At 49.0% G+C, this 20,532-nt stretch overlaps 1 protein-coding gene across 3 annotated transcripts in view; it reads left to right on the top strand.

Moving 5' to 3' along the window:
• Anxa6 (annexin A6) overlaps positions 1 to 19,350 on the top strand; it is a 54,519-nt gene extending 35,169 nt beyond the window's left edge. For 2 of the 3 annotated variants that reach the window (NR_138556.1, NM_013472.5), the window contains 12 exons: positions 1,909 to 1,990; positions 3,324 to 3,418; positions 3,723 to 3,836; positions 3,929 to 4,019; positions 5,937 to 6,016; positions 6,859 to 6,912; positions 11,235 to 11,252; positions 12,088 to 12,181; positions 13,132 to 13,227; positions 14,947 to 15,005; positions 16,565 to 16,687; positions 18,782 to 19,350. Coding sequence is in view for 2 of the 3 variants with exons in the window: in NM_013472.5 (NP_038500.2) it covers positions 1,909 to 1,990; positions 3,324 to 3,418; positions 3,723 to 3,836; positions 3,929 to 4,019; positions 5,937 to 6,016; positions 6,859 to 6,912; positions 11,235 to 11,252; positions 12,088 to 12,181; positions 13,132 to 13,227; positions 14,947 to 15,005; positions 16,565 to 16,687; positions 18,782 to 18,841 (966 nt within the window). In the remaining variant the exon portion in view is untranslated. The remainder of the gene's footprint in view (positions 1 to 1,908; positions 1,991 to 3,323; positions 3,419 to 3,722; positions 3,837 to 3,928; positions 4,020 to 5,936; positions 6,017 to 6,858; positions 6,913 to 11,234; positions 11,253 to 12,087; positions 12,182 to 13,131; positions 13,228 to 14,946; positions 15,006 to 16,564; positions 16,688 to 18,781) is intronic. The other variant, NM_001110211.2, reaches the window with a different exon arrangement.
• The last annotated feature ends 1,182 nt before the right edge of the window (positions 19,351 to 20,532 follow it).

Raw genomic sequence — 20,532 nt, 5'->3', positions numbered from 1 at the left:
CGAGGGCCTCTGCATCCTGGGCCTGGCAGTTGGGCTTTGCATCCTGAGAGCAGAGAGGGCACTCCTGCTACTGTTGTTACTGCAGGATTTCGGGGGGTATACTCCTGAGCACTGTCACACCCAGGGGTCCACACTGGACGGGACAAAAGGTTTCACACAGGCTCCTGGCAAACTACTCCAGATACTGCTGGGTCCTCACCTTCCCTCCTGGCCTCTATGCCTGAACCTTTCAAATGAGGGGGTTAGACATGGCAGTCCTGGTGGCCTAAAGGCTCTTGAACGCTGAACTTCTATTCTACTCTTCCCTAAATTTGAAGGCAAATGCTGCCACTGAGGGAGACCTCGGGTTATCTGAGGAATGAGCTTGGCTTGGCCGATGAAAGTGCCTCCGCAAGTGTTAAGTGACACCCAAGCTCACAGAGAACCTACTGCTTTTCAGTTCCACCAGCCTTTCTGATAAGTAAAGAGAAAGCGGCTTGGTGCCACATCTGTGCTATACGAGGCGCCTGCCCTTTTACACCGAGAGCCGTGGCTTTGGCAAGCAGTAGCACCTTAAATTTGGTGACCTTTAACTTAAGTGGGGGCTAGTATTACATTCATTTTTATGAATTGGCATCTGTTAATAACATAGGATAATTTTTTTTCTAATTTGTGATAGTATATAAAGTATAAAATTATTTTTATCATAAAACTAGGGATATAGCTCAGTAGTAGAGCATTTGCCTAGCAAACACAAGATTTTTGGTTTAATTGCGACCACTGAAAAATTATTTTCACCTATTTATTAATTTGATAATACTTCTTAAATGTCTATTATATGTCAGGGACTTGTTAGCATAAGAGGAGATATACATATATACAAAAGACTAGGTGTGGTGGTGCATGCCTTTAAACCCAGCACTCAGGAGGCAGAGTCAGGTGGATCTCTATAAGTTTGAGCCCAGTCTGTTCTATGTAATGAGTTTCAGGCTAACCATGGCTACAGAGTAAAACTCTGTGTTAAGGAAAAAACAAACAAAAAGACAAAGATCACACAGTATGATGGCACATGCCTATAATCTCAGCACTTAGCAGGGAGTGGCAGAAGGGTCAGGAGTTCAAGGACAGCCTTTACTTATATGTAGTTTAGTTTGAAGTTGCCTAGGCTACATGAGATCCTGTCTTTTTTTTTTTTTTTAATTGCCTTTTATGAGTATTTAAACGTACTTCAAAATAGATCTATCCAGAAGGTGTTGTTTAGCATGTCAGACACTCCCCCCTCACCCCCGCCCCAATTATTCTAAATAAAACTGTTTAAGCAAAGGTCAGACATGGTGATGAACTTTAGTTCCAGCATTCAAGGAGCTAGAGGCAGGCAGATCTCTGAGTTTGAGGCCTACATAGTGAGTTCCAGGCCAGGCAGAGGGACGTAATGAGACCCTGTCTCCAAACAGAATAAAACAACTGCAAAGCCCAAAAATCACTTAAGCAAAATTAAAAAGAAATAGCAGATATGGAAAGCAGCAGGAACGTCATTGGGTCAGGACTAAAATCTGGAAACCATTTCTGCTTCTGAGTCTTTGGGCCTCGTTATGGGGAGCCATGGCTACATCAGGCATCGGGGCCCTGGGGCAGGGTGAATAGGATGCTGAGAGGCCCCAACGGAATGTTCAGCCTCTGGAGCTGGGACAGAGCCAAGTCCGATTGCAGGAGCTGCCCCTTCCCTGCCCAGCACTCACCTGTCCCCAGGCCCACGACTCTCTGCTCTCTCAGCCCTGGGTGGCTTTGTCTGCTGTGCCTCCTTCCCCAGGCTGCCCAGCTTGGGCCTCAGTCTGGAAAGCCCTTGCCACTTACTCTGCATGCTCCTCTCTGGACCTGGCTCCCCACGGGCCTCCGCTCACCTGCTGAGCCTCTCTCTCCTCCTCACAGCTGAAGGGTACTGTGTGTGCAGCCAATGATTTCAACCCTGACGCTGATGCCAAGGCCCTGCGGAAAGCCATGAAGGGAATTGGTAAGAGTGACAAGAACCAGAAAAGGCCTCTGGGCTGCAGCCAGGAAGGTTTGGCAGTAAAGGGGTCCAGGCGGGAGTTGAAGCCTCCAACGAGGCTCTGCAGGATAAGGAGGACTCTGTGGAAACATCCTCCATCTCAGGTGGGAGGGAAGGATAGAAGAGGGTCTGCAATGAATTTGACAGCAGTCTTTCCTGAACACCAAGGTAGCTGTCTCCCAGCCTCTGAGCAGGACCCTGGTGCAGAAGAAAATACTGGTCATCAAGTCTTGGGTGTTGACTCAGTATGACTCTAGACAAGTTCTAATCAGCTCTGGGTCTCACTCCAGTGTGTAAAATGAGGTCCATTGACCTGAGGACCCAAGAGCTCCCTGCTGGGGTGACAGTACCCTGATGGTTGGCTCCTCCAGGCTGACAATGGAAAGAGCCACTATATGATGGTGGTCAGCTGCCTGCACCCAACTGGGCCCATGCTTGGAAAGCCCTTGTTGGGAAAGAGAATGGGGTTTGGATTCTGTTGTCTTTCTTCCTCCCATTTGCCCAGCAACAACTCCCAAGGGGTCTTGCTCCTTCTGGGTCTCTAGCTGTGAAACTACAGGGACAAATGCTTTGAAAATTAGATCCCGCCAGGCATTGGTGGCACATACCATTCATCCCAGCACTGAGGAGCAGAGGCAGGCAGATCTCTGAGTTAAAAGCCAGCCAGGTCTACAGAGTGAGTTCCAAGGCAGCCAGGGATGCACAAGAAACCCAATCTCAGAAGAGAGAGAAAGCAAAAAGGAAAAAGAAAGAAAGGAAAGTTAGTTCCTGTGTCAGACCTGAGGTTGGTAGCACTCACCTGAAAGGCAGGGGGTGGGGCTCCAGTGCCTTCAGCCAACCTGCTATGCTTAGAGGGAATGGAAGACAAAGGAAATAGTCACTAATTGTGCTGAGATAGCAGAGTTGGGAGGATCTCTCAGTAGTTCCTCAATCCTACTCATGTTAGAGACTGAAACTGAGCCCCAAAAAGCAAAAGAAACCTTCCCAAGATAGGCAACCATTGCCAGAACCAAGACTAGAACTCAGGGCCTCTGACACCCAACCCATTGATTGCCACCCCAGCTGCCAACCTGGAGCTCACCACCCAGTGCCTGCCACCTTTCTGGTTGCACTTTTATCCCCACCAATGGCATGACAAAAGAAAGCAAGTAGCTTGGGGCAAGGCGCCCACCAGGGTCAGGAGCCCATGGCCTCCAACCCAGGCCTTTATCCTGATAAGGATTGTTGGGAACTATGTGGGAGGGGAGGAAGATGAGCCACAGAACCTCCTCTAAGGCATGTGGCTTTGGTGACCCAGGAACTGATGAAGCCACCATCATCGACATCGTCACCCACCGGAGCAACGCCCAGCGGCAGCAGATCCGGCAGACCTTCAAATCTCACTTTGGCCGGGTAAGGGTCTTTCCTCCCTAGACTGGGTCTCAGGTTGTCACACCTCCCAAGTGAAGCTCAGCTGGTCACTGCTGGCTCGGTACATTTGGGCACCAGAGTCTTCATGGTAATGAGACTTCCACACACACCTTGTCATAGCATCTTAGAATGTTCTAGCCTTGGCTTACTCTCCCCAACCCTCCCAGTTAGTTGTGGTCGGTAAGTGAGATAGATATGTGAGAGATGGCTTGATGGGGCCACAGTCAGATGGCGGCAAGTTCTGAGTAGATGTGAGACTGGTATGACCGTGGCTCTGTCCTTGCAGGATTTAATGGCTGACCTGAAGTCAGAGATCTCGGGAGACCTGGCAAGGCTGATTCTGGGGCTCATGATGCCACCTGCCCATTACGATGCTAAGCAGCTGAAGAAAGCTATGGAGGTACTGCGTACATACTAGAGGATGCGATGAGGGGAATACTGGTACTCAGGGTCAGAACTGCAGCTGACATGTCCTTTGTGTGGACTTTCTAGGGAGCCGGCACAGATGAAAAGACTCTCATAGAAATCCTGGCCACCCGGACCAATGCTGAAATCCGGGCCATCAACGAGGCCTACAAGGAGGGTGAGTGTGGGAGAGTGGCCGGTCCTTATTTTATTTTTTATAATTTGTGTGTGTGCCCATGTGCATGTAGGTCAAAGGACAGCTTGTGGGAGTCAGTTCCTTCTACCATGTAGGTTCCAGGAATCGAACCAATGTCATCATGTTTGGCAGCAAGCACCCTTACCTGTTGAGCTACCTCGTTGGCCCCATTTTGCTTTTGGAGACGGGGTCTTTTGCTGGCCTAGGGATTGCCCAGTGATCTCTTCTCCCCTCATCAGCTCTAGGATTACAAATGTACAGCACCACACATGTCTTATTTTTAGTTTTAGTTTTTGGTTTGGGGTGGGTTGTTTGTTTGTTTGTTTGTTATTTATTGTTGTTTTTGGTTGGTTGGTTTGGTTTGGTTTGAGACAGTGTTTCTCTTTGTAGATCAGGCTGGCTTCAAATCTAGAGATCTACCTACCTCTGCCTCCCAAGCATTGAGACTAAAGGTGTGCGCCACTATGCCCAGGTCCTATTTTGTTTTTGTAATGTGTGTCTGAGGATCCAACTCAGGTCCAAATGCATGTGTGGCAAGCGCTTACTGACTGAGCTATCTCCTAGCCTTTCTATGAGGCTTTAACGAGCCCCTTAGTGTACCCAGTCCTGCATCTAGGAGAAGTTGACTGCCCCAAGAGAACAAAGTTTTGGTGGTAGAAGACAATTTAGATAGAATTTGGGCAGAAGAGAGAGCATTTAGTCTGCTGATGAGAGGAAGGGTGGCTTCATGGGGCCAGGGTCTGAACAGTTGTACAGAGCCTGCCTCAGAAGAGCCTCCCTGCCTAGTTGTTTTCTTTTCTACTGTTCTCTTGAAACTCTTAAGCTTTAATCAAGTAGCCCTGAGTTTTCATTCTGAAGAGCCAGGGTCTCTGGTCAGAGCTGGGGACAGTTTTCCTCTCTCAGAGCTTTGAGACAACAGGCGTTCTAAGTGTGTGAGGTGGGGGTACTTAGGTCCCAGATATACTTTGGTGTATAGTGGCTGGTGTGTGGGAAGGATGGGAGAGAGAGAAGGAAGACAGGGAGGTTCCTCCTCAGAAGGTGTTGAGGGCTGGGCTGTAGCTCTAGATCCCCGTCTAGCATTCACAAGGTCCTGGGTTCAATCCTCAACGGTGCAACAAAGTAAATGGGTGATTAATAGGAGAGAGAGATGGGGAGCTGGTGCAGGGGTGAGGAGGTGCAGGGGAGGGAACTGGTGCAGGGATGAGGAAGTGCAGGGGAGGGAGCTAATGCAGGGGTGTGGAGGTGCAGAGGTGTGAAGGTGCAGGGGAGGGAGCTGGTGCAGGGGTATGGAGGTGCAGAGGTGTGAAGGTGCAGGGGAGGGAACTGGTGCAGGGGTGTGGAGGTGCAGGGGAGAGAGCTGATGCAGGGATGAGAAGGTGCAGGGGAGAGAGCTGATGCAGGGGTGAGGAGGTACAGAGGTGTGAAGGTGCAGGGGAGGGAACTGGTGCAGGGGTGAGAAGGTGCAGGGGAGGGAGCTGGTGCAGGGGTGAGGAGGTGCAGGGGAGGGAGCTGATGCAGGGGTGTGGAGGTGCAGAGGTGTGAAGGTGCAGGGGAGGGAACTGGTGCAGGGGTGTGGAGGTGCAGAGGTGTGAAGGTGCAGGGGAGGGAACTGGTGCAGGGGTAAGAAGGTGCAAGGGAGAGAGCTGATGCAGGGGTGAGGAGGTGCAGAGGTGTGAAGGTGCAGGGGAGGGAACTGGTGCAGGGGTGAGAAGGTGCAGGGGAGGGAGCTGGTGCCGGGATCAGATGCCTCCTGAAATCAGCAGAAAGTGGGATGCCCTCAAGAACTGAATGCAAACTCCTTCATCCCCACCTCTCCTGCCAATGTGGCCTTGTCTCAGATGTGACTCTCACTCTGACTTCCTCCCAGTCTGCAGCTACTCACATCCTTCTTCCTTTCAGATTATCACAAGTCCCTGGAGGATGCCTTGAGCTCAGACACATCTGGCCACTTCAGAAGGATTCTCATTTCTCTGGCCACAGTGAGTGGATTCATGGTGCTATGGCCCAGCCTGTTTAGACACATAATACAAGAGAGGACCCCCTTCCCCCTGCCCATTTACCTCCTCGGGTTTTACCTCAAATCTCTGTTGTTACTTTTGTTTTTGTTGTTGTTTTGTTTTGTTTTTTGTTTGTTTTTGTTTTTTAAGAGAAGTTTTTTAAAAGATTTACTTATTTATTTATGTATATGGGTATTTTGCCTGCATGTACATTTGCATACCAGAAGAGGTCATCAGATCCCATTACAGATGATTGTGAACCACCATGCAGATGCTGGGATTTGAACTCAGGACCTTTGGAAGAGCAGTCAGTGCTCTTAACCACTAAGCCATCTCTCCGGCCCCTTTCTTTTGTTTTTTGTTTTTTGTTTTTGTTTTTTTTTTTTTGTTTTGTTTTGTTTTGTTTGAGACAGGACATGTCTGTGTAGCTCTGACTATCATGGAGCTCACTATATAGACCAGGCTGTCCTGGAACTCACACTGTAGACCAGACTATCCTTGAAATCACAGACATCCTCCTGCCTCCGCCAGCCTGTTGTTCCTCTTTCAAAGTTGGCTTGCTGCATCTTTGAAAATTCGTTTCTGATGGCCAGTATTGTGATATTGTAGGTCTCCTTCATACAGGACGAAGCTACACAGCTGACCTGTCCTGTGTTGTCACTGAGTTCCTATAACCCAGGGACCATGTGGCCCACTCCAGAATTTTTTCTGTGTTGCAAAAAACGAAAGGGGTGAGGGAAGGTGACTGAACAAGACCCACGGGTGACCGAAGGGTGCACATGGAGGAGTGTTTGGGGACTGATTTCTCCATGGTCTTGTGACAGGGAAATCGAGAGGAAGGAGGAGAAAACCGGGACCAGGCCCAGGAAGATGCCCAGGTGAGACTCCTGCCCATCTGCACTGGACAGCTGGCAGGTCCCTGCCAGGCACTGGCTGTTGGGTGGGGCAGCCTCCTGCCTGGGACGTGGCTAGTTTGAGTGACAGATGCTTAGATCAGCCTCCTCTATCTCCACTTATGGAAACAAACCAAGTCCTCGAGGGTTTTCAGAATGTGTTTGGGAGAGTAGAGCTGGTCTCTCTGGTGCTTCCCATTTGGATAGTGGGATCCTTCGAGCTCTAAGCCCATCACAGAATCCCCCCAGGTCAAACCTCAAAGCCTAGAATGAGAAATGGAAGTCAGAGAGGGTGGCTGATTTCTAAAGCACACAGCAAATCTGACCTATGGAGAATTGAGCCAGAAAGAGTGGGTTTGGAATCCTCATGGGAAAGAGGCCTGAGAACTAAAGTCTGGGGTTTGTATCTGAAAAAAAAAAAAAAAACAAAAACAAAAAACAAACCTGGGACCAAAGGGAGTTAAATGGAGTGACCTGGTCAATTTAGCAAGCTCCCGAAGGCTGGTGCTGCCGCTAATGTTGATGTCCCAGGTATCCTGTGTCCAGTGTTGACTAGATACTGCTGATTAGCGGCAGGGAGGGGTCACCAGGGCTCCTAGCTGCTCTGCTTCTGTCCTGCTTCTTATGTTTCCCTGGAAATGCACTTAGAGGCTGGGTAACAAGCTCATTTTCCCTGCACTGTGGCTACAGAGCCACACTGAGGTCCCCATGGACCTGAGCCGGGTCTCCTCCCGATGCAAGGGCTCCCCCTGTGCTGGAGATGGACACAGATGCCACCAACTGTAAAGCTAGCACCCTGGGGTTGCAGTTGGTCTCTAGAAAAAGCACTGACAAAATTCAGAATTGGGATTGCAGCTGCTGAGCCCCAGTTTCACCAGCAGACATGGCCTGAGACACCAGTGTCTAAGCTCTTCAGTGCCTAGGGTACCCAAAACTGAAATTGGAAAGTTAGGCATACCCCAGCATTTGCGGGTGCCGAAGCAAGAAGACCAGGAGCCTAGCCTCGACTCCCTGAGACTCTGTCTCCAAAAGAACAACCAAAAAACCCCAACAACTCTCAAACCCTAGTTACATAGTTTAGAAGGTTGTTCTGTGTTAAGCCTGTATTAATGCTATTTTATGTATTATATTGTTTTTCCTGGGGAAAGTAGCCTTAACCCACCCACAGGGAGAGTTTCTGATTGGCATTCAGGTCCACCCTTCTCCAGTCTGGCTTACACAATACCCTCCAGGACCCAGTACCATCATCTCCCATACAGCTCCTTGCTCAAGAAACTGTGGTTCAATTGCCCAATCCTGTTCTGGAATACATTGTCAGAAGTTTCAGGGTCCCAGTCAGTGGGGTATTTCCAGTTATAGCTGAGTACATTAGTGGGAGCTAGCCATAGGGTAATCATTTACTGAGCCCACATTTCTACTCACACACATCCAGAAGGTGTTTATTTAGTATCCCTGTGCAGCGCCTTGGTGCAGTGGAGGGCTGTTGATCTTAGAATTCACCAGCATCCACCCTGAACCCTGACATCACCTCTAGGGAATGCTACTGCCTGGTACCTAGTCTGCTTTGGATGCTAAAGGGGCAGTGGTGGTCCTGGCCCAGCAACTGCTTTGCAAGGGAAGGAGAGAGAGAGAACCAGGGTGGAAGGGCTGGAGGGACCATAGGCCTGCACTGACAGAGGCTCAGTAGCAGATCCTGATACAGCTCATTTTATGGAAACTAGCAAGTTTTTGTCTCATAAGTAATATGTATTCTTTCATAGAAATTTCAGAAAATAGAGATTTAAAAAAATCTACCCTCAGTATTAATCACTGTATATATTATATATATAAAAAATCTACCCTCAGTATTAATCACTGTATATATATATATCAGTTAAAAACTAAAACCAGCAAAGCAAACCATGCCTGTGATCCCAGCAGAGGCAAAGAAGCAAGAGGCTCCATGCAAGTTCAAGGTCAACCTGGTTTGCATAGTGAGTTTCAGGACTCTATAGAAGGTCCTACTGAAAGAGAGGAGGGAGGAGGGAGGAGTGATCAGTGAGGTCAGAGGGTAACTGTCAGGGGTCAGTTCTGTCCTTCCACCTTGTCACGGCAGCGTCTCTCCTGTTTCTGCCTCAGCTCTGCTCCTGGCCCTGCAAGCTTTCTCCAGCTCTGGCTGTAGGAATGCTGTGGCTACATACGTGTGTGCCACTGCCTGAGCTCTGGGGATCGAACTCCGCAGGTTTTTACGGCAGGTGCTTTTGCTAACTTGAGCCATCTCTCCAGCCTGCATTAGTCACTCTTCAGTGTGCACTTTAGTGGCATCAGATTTGTCCACATTGCCCAGCCATCACTACCCCACCCCACCCCCAAACTCTTCTTTCAACAAAACTGAAACCCTGAGCCTATGAATTAGTGATTCTCATTTCCTCTTCCTCTAACCCATAACAGGCACTAGCCTGCTTTCTGTCTCTGAAGTTGCGCCCTCTGTAAACATCACGTTAGGGGCTTGTCTGCTTGTAGCTGGCTTATTTCCCATGGCACAGTGCTGCCATGATTCAACTAGGTGGCTGAAATAATTTAAAGCCTGGGCCAGCCCATAATAAGCCTTATGAAAAGGACCTTTATTGTTTGACATTTGAATCAAAATAAAATTAAGTATTTCTACAATGGTAAATATGATCGTAAAATTCCAGGGTGGGTAAATGAGCTGCCTAACTCTGGCCTCGTGATCACTCTCTTCAGAAGTAGGCACTTGAGAGCCACATTGTCTGTTTATGAACCTCCTGGTGAATATGAGCATTTTTCGTGTAGATAAAAGAAGCACTACTATATACAATACATATGCACATGTGTACTTACATAAATTATATAGATAAGGCTTGTTTTTATGACGATGGGATTCAAGCAAGGGTCTTATTCTGACTTTTTCCCCATCCGAGTATTGTTTGTTTTGTTTGTTTGTTTGTTTGTTTGTTGGGTTTTGGGGGTTGGTTTTTTTTTTTAGTTTTGGTTTTGGTTTTTTAAGGCAGGGTTTCTCTGTGTAGCCCTGTCTGTCCTGGAACTCACTCTGTAGACCAGGCTGGCCTTGAATTCAGAAGTCCACCTGCCTCTGTCTCCCAAGTGCTGGAATTAAAGGCCTACGCCATCACTGCCTGGCTGATCTTTTTTTTTTTTTTAAATGTGTGTGATTCTGTGTGCACTTGAGTGCAGTACCAGCAGTGGCCAGAAGAGGGCATCTCATCCCTGGAGCTAGAGTAATGGGCACTTGTGAGCCATCTGACCAGGTGCTGAGAACCACACTCAAGTTCTCTGACAGAGCAGTTCCTGCCCTTATCTACTGGACTATCTTTCCAACATCCTTAATCTTTTTTTAAAGCTTTGTGGGACCTTGAACATAGTGGCACCTTCTATAATCCCAGCACTTAAGAGGCTGAGGCAGGAGGATTGCTGTGCATTTAAGGCCTACCTGGTCTGCTACATTGTGAGACCTTGCCTCCAAAGAGAAGAAGAAGCCAGATGTGGTGGTGCACGCCTGTAATCCCAGCACTTGGGAGGCAGAGGCAGGCCGGTCTCTAAGTTTAAGGCCAACCTGGTCTACATAGTGAGTTCCAGGACAGCCAAGACTACATAGTGAGACCCTGTCTCAAAAAAATAAATACATACATGCATTCGCACATATATTCTATCTAGGATTTTGGTTTATGCGGGAGAATATAATGGTTGCAGGATACTGGGGAAAGGCTAAGTCACACAGAAACTAGCCGAATTTATCCCCAGACACTGGGTCAGAGCAACTTTGGCTCACAAAAGTCCTGGCCACAGTGTTCACTGTTCTTATTAAAGATAATGCTTGCAGTCTCTACCTCTGCTGTGTGCCTGTAACTGCCCCCTGCCCCCCGCCCAGGCCTCAGCTGTCCTGCCTTTCTGTCTGTGACCTGGGGAGCTAAAGTGGCAGAGTCCTGCTGACTCTTTACAGAGAATCCTTGTCTGCCCGACCCCTTTCCTGGCAGGTCGGTAGCCAGTGGAGGGACGGTTTTCCTTCTTCCAACTGTCAGACAAACCAGGGCCTGCGGGCTACCCTCAGTTACTGAGTATGAAGAGTATCACTACCCCTCTGGAAAAACCACATTTTAAAATTAATTATTTTCAGGCCTATCTTCCACTCTGAATTCTAGCCCAGAGATTATAAAAGGTGATATCCCTCCCAGTTCTTCATTGTGACCCTGGGGTCTCTTGGGACTTCTGCCAATCTGAGCCAACCAATCACTCTGAGCTCTGACTCTTGCCTCCCGTCTCTCCCTCCTCTGTCCCCTCCCCGCTCTCAGGTGGCTGCTGAGATCTTGGTGAGTGTTCTGTCCTTCACGGGGAGGTAACAGCTTCTAAGTCAAGTCTTGCTGTGCCTGGGCTGGGCTGAGTGGGACAGGATGGGGCAGTGATTGGGGGCTTCCCCACAGCTTCTCTCTCTCCCCTTCAGGGCCTTTTAAGGACTGTGTTGGTTAAGGGCGGGCAGGTGTGGCAGTGCATGATCATAATCCAGCACTTGACAAGCAGAGGCAGGAGGTTCAGGAGTTCAAGGCCATCCTCGGCTTCATATCGAGTTTGAGGCCAGCCTGAACTACATGAGAGAGACTCTGTCTCAGAAGGGGCAGGCAGGGGCAAATAAATATTTCCTAAGCTTTAGCTGGTCATCTCTACCCTGATTTATGCTGTATCATTACCAGCTATGGTCGTTGCCTTTAAATCGAAATCATTTTAATTTTATTTTTAAGCCCAAAGTGAGCTTTTTAGAGAGAATTTAAGTAAGGTCATAGCTGGCTAGGAGATCCTTTGGAACCCTTAATGTGCTAGAGTAAACCGGGTGTGCCCTTGGGACTGGAGAAAACCGGCTAGGACATTTTTGCTTGTTCACACACATGTCCATACTCCCCAGAGAGATTCTCTGGTGACTGGATAGGATTACCAAGTCCCTCTACCCAGCTCCAGTCCCACCCCGGGGTCCTGAGGACTTCAAAGGGAAATGGGATGACCACTGTACTCAGGCCGAGGGGAGAAGGGGCCAACCTCAATGCCCTTGGGTGATTGATCCCACCGCAACCTGAGCCTTAGCAGAGACAGTAGGTGCTAACTGTGGCTTTCCCGTGGCTTTCCCTAAACCCTTGCCCCAACCGGGCTCTGCAGGAAATAGCAGACACCCCCAGCGGAGACAAAACTTCCTTGGAGACACGCTTCATGACCGTCCTGTGCACCCGTAGCTATCCCCACCTGCGCAGAGGTGAGTCTGTTGAACCCTCTACCCCTTCCAGTGTGGCAGTGGGAGCCCCAAATATGACCCGAGCCTTACAACCTTCTGTGCAGAGCAGACCAGCCAAGTGCCTAATTCCTTCTCTTCACTCCAGTAGTGGAGGGTTGGGGGACTCCAGAGCTCTGGCCTCTCCTCAGCCAGCTCCCTTCCCTTCCTTAGCAAGGCAGATGGCACACCTAGGATAAGGAATCGCTAGCTAGCTTCACCTCATCAGCATGCAGGGTTAAGGATTCTGAGGTGTGCTGCCATGATCCATCAGGACAAAGCAGAGAGGGGTGAGGTGGTGTAGGCCAGCCCATCACAGAGGTGTACAGTGCCAGTCCTGAAGTCCCTTCCCACTGAGACTTTGTAGCCTCACATGTACCTGCTCGGTCCTTTTCAACACGTGGCTGCTTTGTGCTTAACCCTGGATTGCCTCGATTCCAGTCCCCTACCTATCAGCTGTGTGGCTAAGCAGGTGACTGACTTTCTGCCTTGATCCCCTTATCTAAGGATTGGGGTTTTAGTTGTACCTCACATGGTTGCTAGGATACAAAACTCACAATAAACATAAAGTACTCGGTCTGTGCAGGGCATAAGGGGCTACTGGGTGTCACTTTGATTATTATATAGTAAGTTCCATCCAATCCTGTCAGGGAATAAGAGGGAACCCAGAGAGCAAGGCCCCCCTGGTGGTCTGGGCATTTCCTTTTACACATCAGCCTGGGGTAATAGAGCTTGCCAAGGGCTAGAGCTACTGGCCAGACTTAAAGGCACTGGTGTGGCCTACTCGGCTCCAAGTCTTATAGTAGCCCTAAGGCCAGAATCTGCCTGTCACCTGAGCCCTACCCAGTGCCCAGCATGTACTGTGGCTGGTTCACGGGGTAGGTCAGGTGACCCTCCCCAGTGGAGTTCATCTCTCCCTCAATTCTCTTGACCAGTCTTCCAGGAGTTCATCAAGAAGACCAACTATGACATAGAGCATGTCATCAAGAAGGAGATGTCTGGGGATGTCAAGGACGCATTTGTGGCCATCGGTAATTACCGGGCACCCGGGGGAGGGACTGGGGCACTGCTGGGAATGTGGGCAGTTTCCCTAAAGGAATGTGGCTTTAGCATCATCTTCTGCTGCTGATACTGGGAGCTAAATACTACCTCAGATCACCTCCCCCGCCAAGGCATGATTGTGGGGGGACAACCTGAGGACATCTTCAAGGCTATGGAGGCAGGTTGAACATCCCAGGGTTAGGACCAGGACATAGAGAAGGGCAATGCTGCACAGGACTGGAGTATGTTTGTGTACATATATACCACACATGAGACATACTGTATATGCACACATGTGACTCATAGGACACGTATACATAGCATGCAAGATGCGTTCATTCACAGGGTACACCCTGCATGTATACACTAGACATGCCTTAGGCATATTCTCTCATACCACAGCCTGCCACTGAGCTATCTCCTTAGCCCAGAGACCTCGTCTCTGAGCTTCTTGCTTTTTAATTTTTTTGTTACATTGTATTATTTATGTTGTATGTGTACACATAAATACATGTGTACAGGTATGCACACACCATATCATGTGTGTGGAAGTCAGAAAACTTTAGAGAGTTGGTTCTCTCTACTCTGTGGATCTTGGGAATTGAACTTAGGTTCTTAGGTCAATGACCTTAGCCTGCTAAGCTACCTCGTGGCCTGGAGGTCTCGAGTTTGAGAAGGTCTCTTTCCCTTTTGGATCTCATTTCTCCCTGTGTAGATATGGATACATACAAGCATATTGTTGCATCGTGTCGATACCTGATCTTACCAGCAGGTGGCGATAGAAGGCTTTCAGATTCTCTATCAACTGCAAAATGCATCTTGAATCTCAGGAATTCTAAAAAAAACGTGGAGGAACAGTGTTTTAGATTAGATAAATGGAGGGGTTGCTTACAATAGCTCTTCACCACCTACAGTGAGGCATTGTGATTGGAAGCAGAGGAGCTGAGCAGGAACTGTCACTTGAATGCTAAATGCCCTGGGCAGAACACAGAACCTGTGTCAGCTTCTGCATATCGGTAGTGGGACATGAACACTGGCTTTTCTACTCAGTCCTCAAGTGGCACAGAAGTTGTTACATACTCACACACACCACACCCCGCTCAGAATGTCTCTAGAATCTGAATCTCTACAGTAGAATCTGGTTTTTTGTTTGTGTGTGTGTGTGTGTGTGTGTGTGTGAGAGAGAGAGAGAGAGAGAGAGAGAGAGAGAGAGAGAGAGCTATAGGCAGTTGTAAGCAGCCCAAAGCAAGTGCTGGGAATCCAACTTGGGTCCTCTGGAAGAGCAATAAGTGCTCTTACCCACTGAGCTATCTCTCTAGACCCTAAAGTTCAGTCTTTAACCATCTTCTCCTGCGCTCTGAATGCCCTCAAAATTGACAGCCCTGTATCCAGCATCCCTTAGGACTTAAACCCCAGTTAAATATTCTGCTGACCTCAGTCAGCCACAAGCTCCTTTACCGCGGGAGAGATTCAGCTCTCAGACAGAAAGAGAGGTGGACAGAGGGAGGAGAAAAGGAAGGAGCTTTGTGGAGGGGGTCGTAAAGTGGCACTGCCAAGACAGACGGTTAGCAGTGACCCGCAGCCACCCAGTAGGCTGGTAGCAGTAAGTATGTTGGAAGGTTGGTGGCTGTAGTACAGAAAGCCCTGCCCAGGGTCTGAGCACACAGCCTCTGACCAGATGCCCTGCCTCTCTCTCTTCTCCCCTACAGTTCAGAGTGTCAAGAACAAGCCTCTCTTCTTTGCTGATAAACTGTACAAGTCCATGAAGGTACGGCGCCTGACCTGCTTCTCAGCACTGCCTTTCCCAAACCTACAGGCACAGATGTGCACCCTCCCCCAGACGAGACATCCGACTGCTCTTTACCCCACCTTGTTTATCAGCATCCTGCTTCTGGACCAAACGTAGTCTTCTTTCTCAGTCAAGGGTGTTTTAATGCCCACTCCCCCACCCCATCCCCAGGATATCTATCATGATTGATTTCTAGTTGCCAAAACTTAAGAGAATATTGCTGTTGGTACCCAAGATGCTGTGTACAGGTAGAAAGTGACAGAGCTGGAGGGAGAGGAGAGAGGGCCCTAGTGCTCACATATTCCAGATCCTGTGTTAGTATTTTGGGACTTGTATAACAAGTTCCCACAAACTGAATGACATAAACGTAATCTCTCATGGTTCTAAAATCGAGGCATTGGTAAGGTTGGCTCCTTCCCATCCCTCTCCTGCTACCCCTCTCCTGCCTCCCGGAAGCTGCCAGAAACCCCTTGTGTGTCTTCAGTTTGGCTGCATCACTCCAGCCTCTGTCTTTTTTTTTTTTTTTTTAATGTATGCGTATTCTGCTGCATTTGCAACTGCCTGCCTGAAGAGGGCATCAGTTTCCCCTATAGATGGTTCTGAGCCACCATGTGGTTGCCGGGAATTGAACTCAGGACCTCTGGAAGAGCAGACAGTACTCTTAACAGCTGAGCCACCTCACCAGCCCCCCATCCTCTGTCTTTATGTTCACATGTGTGCCTCTGTCCCTTGCACTCCTTAGAGCCACCCGATGGGTTTAGGGCCCTAATCTAACATGACTTCATTTTAACACATTACAATGGTGCAATAATTAACTTTCCATCTCTTTGGTACAATATCTGGGATGGGAAAAAAAAATCAACCTAAAAGAGGAAAGAAAGGATGTGGGCTCATAGTTTCGGAGCCTTCGGTCCACGGCCTCCTGATCTGTTTCTTGAGCCTGTGGTGATGCAGAATGTCGTGGCAGGGCGGGCGTGGCAGAGCATGCTACTTCCTTCCAGACAGCCTGGAGCAGAGAGGGAAGAAGGGACAAGGCACGGAGTACATCCACTGACACCCCACCTCACTTCCTCCAGCTAGGCCTTCACCTTCGCCACTTCCTAGCAATGCCATCAGATTGTATATTCATCAATGCACTGGCCCATCGAAGAAGTCAGAAACCTTAAGATCTGCTTCCCCAAATCTCTAGCTCTGAACACTGCACCGGGGAGGGACCAAGCCTTCAATGCATGAATTAAATTGGGGGGAGGCTACATCATCTAAACCACAAGGCAAAAACTCTGTTCTAAGGTTACATTCTGAGGTGCCAGCTGGATATGAGTTTTAGCAGGGCCTGCTCAGCCCACACAGGTCATCTGTGCTTATGTCTGCCCAGTCCTCCACACGAGGGAGTTTGGTTGGCACTGTCTGTGGAAGACAGTAAGGAGTGGCCGTCTGGTCTGGGAAGGCAGAAGGGACAGGCAGGTGGACATCTGCCATAGCATGACCTAGCTCTGCCCTCCCTTCCTGCTCCATGTATCTCTCCTTGGCTCCACCAGGGTGCTGGCACAGATGAGAAGACCCTCACCAGGGTGATGGTGTCTCGGAGTGAGATAGATCTGCTCAACATCCGGAGGGAATTCATTGAGAAATATGACAAGTCTCTACACCAAGCCATTGAGGTAGGAAAGGGGCTGCTCAGTGGGCTCTGGGATCACCTGCTCATGTTGAATGAAGGGAGACCTACCTCATTGGCTTGGCTATGAAAATATCTCTGTTATTTTATGTATGTGCGTGTTTGCCTACATGAATGTCTGGTGCATGCCGGGTACTCACAGAGTTCCGAAGAAGGTAGCAGATCCCCTGGAACTGGAGTTACAGACAGTTGTGAGTTGCCATGTGGGTGCTGGGAACCGAACCTGGGTCCTCTGCAAGAGCATCCAGTGCTCGTAACTGCTTAGCCACCTCTCGTGAGCCCCTGGTTTTTTTTTTTTTTGTTGTTTTTTTTTTTCATCTCTGAGGTAGGTTTATTTGTTTGTTTGTGTGTTTTGGGTTTCTTGGTTTTTGGTTTCTTGAGACAGGGTTTCTCTGTGTAACTCACTCTGTAAACCAGGCTGGCCTCAAACTGCCTCTGCCTCTTAAGTGCTGGGATTAAAGACATGTGCTACCACCACCCAGCCCCTCACGATTTCTTATTTGGAAACAATTGCCTGGTTTTTACTTTTTAATTTTATTTTATGTGTATGGTTGTTTTGCTTGCTTGCATATATGCATGTCTGGTGCCCATGAAGGCCAAAGGAGGGAGTCAGATTGCCCTAGTACCTTGGTATGATGGTCCTGAGTTCTGTCCATCGAACCCAGATACATCTTCTGCAATAACAGCCATCGTTCTTAACTACCAAGCCATCTCTCCAGCCCCTGGCTTTTACTTTTTGTCATTTTATTGTAGTGTAGTCTACAGTCCCGTGTGAGGTGGTTACCAACACTAACTGTGGTGCCAACCATACTATTTAGTTTACACAGCACAAACCTGGCCTTTTTAAAGACTACAAGTCAATTTTTTTTTATTGGTAGTGAAGTCTGAAATAAATGCTAAGTATTCATTCTACCATGGAGTCATAACACCAGCCATTCTGAAGAAATTTCTTATTTAGCTGGACAGTGATGGTACATCCAGAGACTTGGGAGGCAGAGACAGTCTTTTGAGGCCAGCCTGGTCTACAGAGTGAGTTCCAGAATAGCCAGGCTACACAGAAAAACCTTGTCTCAAAAAGCCAAAACACAACAAAAACAAAAACAAGAAAGGAAAAAAAAAAGACATTTCTAATTTTGAGACAGGGTTACTAAGAGTGACCTAGTCTGGCCTTGAATTTACTGCAAAGCCCAAGCTAGCCTTAAATTCATTGTGTAGCCCAAGCTGACATTGAACTTGCCATCCTGTCTCCACCTCCTTCTTGCTGGAGTTACAGGTGTGTACCTGGTCTGTGCAGTGCTAGGAATCGAACTCAGGGCTTCACACTTGGTAGGCAAGCATCCTACTAACTGAGCCACATCTCTAGCCCCTCTTTTAAAGTTTCTGTTTGCTCATTTTAAGTAGAGCTCTGAATTGAAGCTATAGCATACTACCACTGAGCTAAATTCCCAACTCAGAATTTTCCAAGTAACCAGGTATCAAAAGTAGAGGTCGGTCAAGGTCATTGTGACTAGTTAGTGAGTTGGAGGCCAACCTGGGTTACATGAGACCAGTAATAGACGCTCCTTCTAAATGGGATATGCACCCTTGGAGAGAGTCTCGCTCCCCGGCTTGACTGCAGACAGACCTTTGTGATGTGTCAGAGTAAGTAATGGCTTACCAGCTTTGCGGCTGACCTGGGCCTTGGATCAGTGGCTCTCTCCCTGATGGTGGCCATTTAACAGTTGGCACCAAGGGCCGAGGAACATGCCTGGCTTCCTAGGGCAAGATGGAGGTCTCACGCACTTCTGTGGGAAGCCTCAGGGCTGGCTGCACATGAGGATATGGGGTGGCAGATGGGGTCTTAACTGCCCCCAAAGGAAAGGAAGCACTGGTGCCTAGCAGCTCAGCAGGGCCTGACCCTCAAGGGCAGACTCCTGGGGGGTCACAAGTGTGTCTGGCGAGGTCTCTCTAGCCTTGATACAGCAGCTGTGTCGGTGACTGAGATGCCGAGTGTCATGTCTAGGCCGATGGCTGCTAGGATGCTGGGATGTTTAGATCGGAATGATTACTTTCTCACTCTGCTTTCTCTCTGCCTTGCCAGGGTGACACCTCTGGAGACTTCATGAAGGCTTTGCTTGCTCTGTGTGGCGGAGAGGACTAAAGCTCCTGACCTCAGAGGGCCCCCTCTACCAAGCAGTGGCCAACTGCACCAGCTGCCGCCGTGACCTGACCAAGCCATTGCTCCAGCTTCAGGATCTAAGGAAGACGCAAGGGGTGGGGTTGGACTGTCCATCCAGCTGGGGCACTCTCTAGCCATTGAGGGTCCCAGGCGGTCCCTTCTGTTATCCCTCCCGCTCATGGCTAAGGGGCTGGTGAACCACGGCCATATACTGCATTCAACTCTGATCCCCTTCTACCTACTCCTCCGCCCGCCCTGGTTTCCATCCCTCCACATAACCCTGCCTGACTTGAGCTTTGTCACATCTCAAGACATACCAAACCTCTGTCTATGAAATGAGTGATGTGTGTGCTTTAAAGGGCGGGCTGTGGTGCCTGGTGCCAGGCAAGCATTCTGGGATAATAGAGATGACAGATTAATTTGACTGACGGGTGATCATCCCCGGCTGTCACCGTCCAATCTGATAAAAGTACCAAGCTAGGAATTTCCACATCCAGGTTTCATTTTGTATCTATGACACCCTTGGCCTCAGACCTTGGGCCCACCCCTTCCCTTCTCTAGACTCAGTTTTGTTATCTACAAAACAAGACACTAAAATAGCTTTGGCTCCCCTTCTAACACTGACCTTCTAGACTGAGTGGGCATCTCAGCCCCTTGAACCGTATTCATTCTTTTAAAAGGGAAGAAACAGGGCTAGGGAGATGGTCACTTAAGCAAGTCCCGAATAAGCATGAGGACCTGAGTTTAATTTCCAAAACCCATACAGGCCAGGCATGGTGACACACCCCTTTAATCTCGCACTAAGGAGGCAGGGAGGCAAGCAGATCTCTGCGAGTTCAAGGCCAACTTGGTCTATATATTGAGTCCAGACCAGGCAGGGATCTATGGCAAGATCCTGTGTGAGAGCAAACATACAAAACCCAAAAAGAACCTATGTATTTATAATCCCAGTATTGGGAAGATGGCAACAGGGAGATCCATGGGACTTAGTAGCCAGTCAGACAGGCTAAATCACTGAGTTCTGGGTTCAGTGAGACCCTGCCTCAGAAATAAGTGGGATGGCTCCTTGGGAATGACACCCCAAGGCCCCCACACATGTTCACTACTCCCTAACACACACACACAAGAAAACTCAGAAACATGCAGTCATTTGCAGCAGGAGCCTCTGTGTGCAACCTACATTTCCCTTTAAGGCTACGTGTTTCACCTGCTTGTGAGTGAGTTCTGTCTTCTCCTCCTCCTGCTTCTAGGGAACCGGCCTCAAGCCTGGGAAGTCCCAGCCTCTCTGTGACTCAGGTTCCCCAACCCTTGTTGCCTGGACCCCCATTATAACCAACCCCCGCACTTCTCTGATCTCCTCAAGGGCACAGTAGATTGTCTTCTGGAGAGGCAAGTGGAGGTGGGCCATGAGGCTCCATGGCAGCTCCTCCGTCCATCTTCCCACAGCCACTTGGTATGGAGACGGAGATAGCCTGATCCTCCTGCCTCTGCTTCTGAGAGGTGGATTGCAGGCATGGACCACCAACTCCCATAAGCTACACACAGTTGGACTTCCTGTTGAGCTGCTCTGCACTTGGATCTGAGATTTTCCAGGGCCTGTGATGGGAGACTGTCCGATGGGCAGAGGGCGTGGCCCCGCCCACTCAGTGGGCCCATCCAGATTATTGCACTTA

The sequence above is a fragment of the Mus musculus genome, chromosome 11 (genome assembly GCF_000001635.26).
Source record: "Mus musculus strain C57BL/6J chromosome 11, GRCm38.p6 C57BL/6J".
NCBI lineage: Eukaryota > Metazoa > Chordata > Mammalia > Rodentia > Muridae > Mus > Mus musculus.
This window is presented reverse-complemented; position numbering and strand designations above follow the sequence as displayed.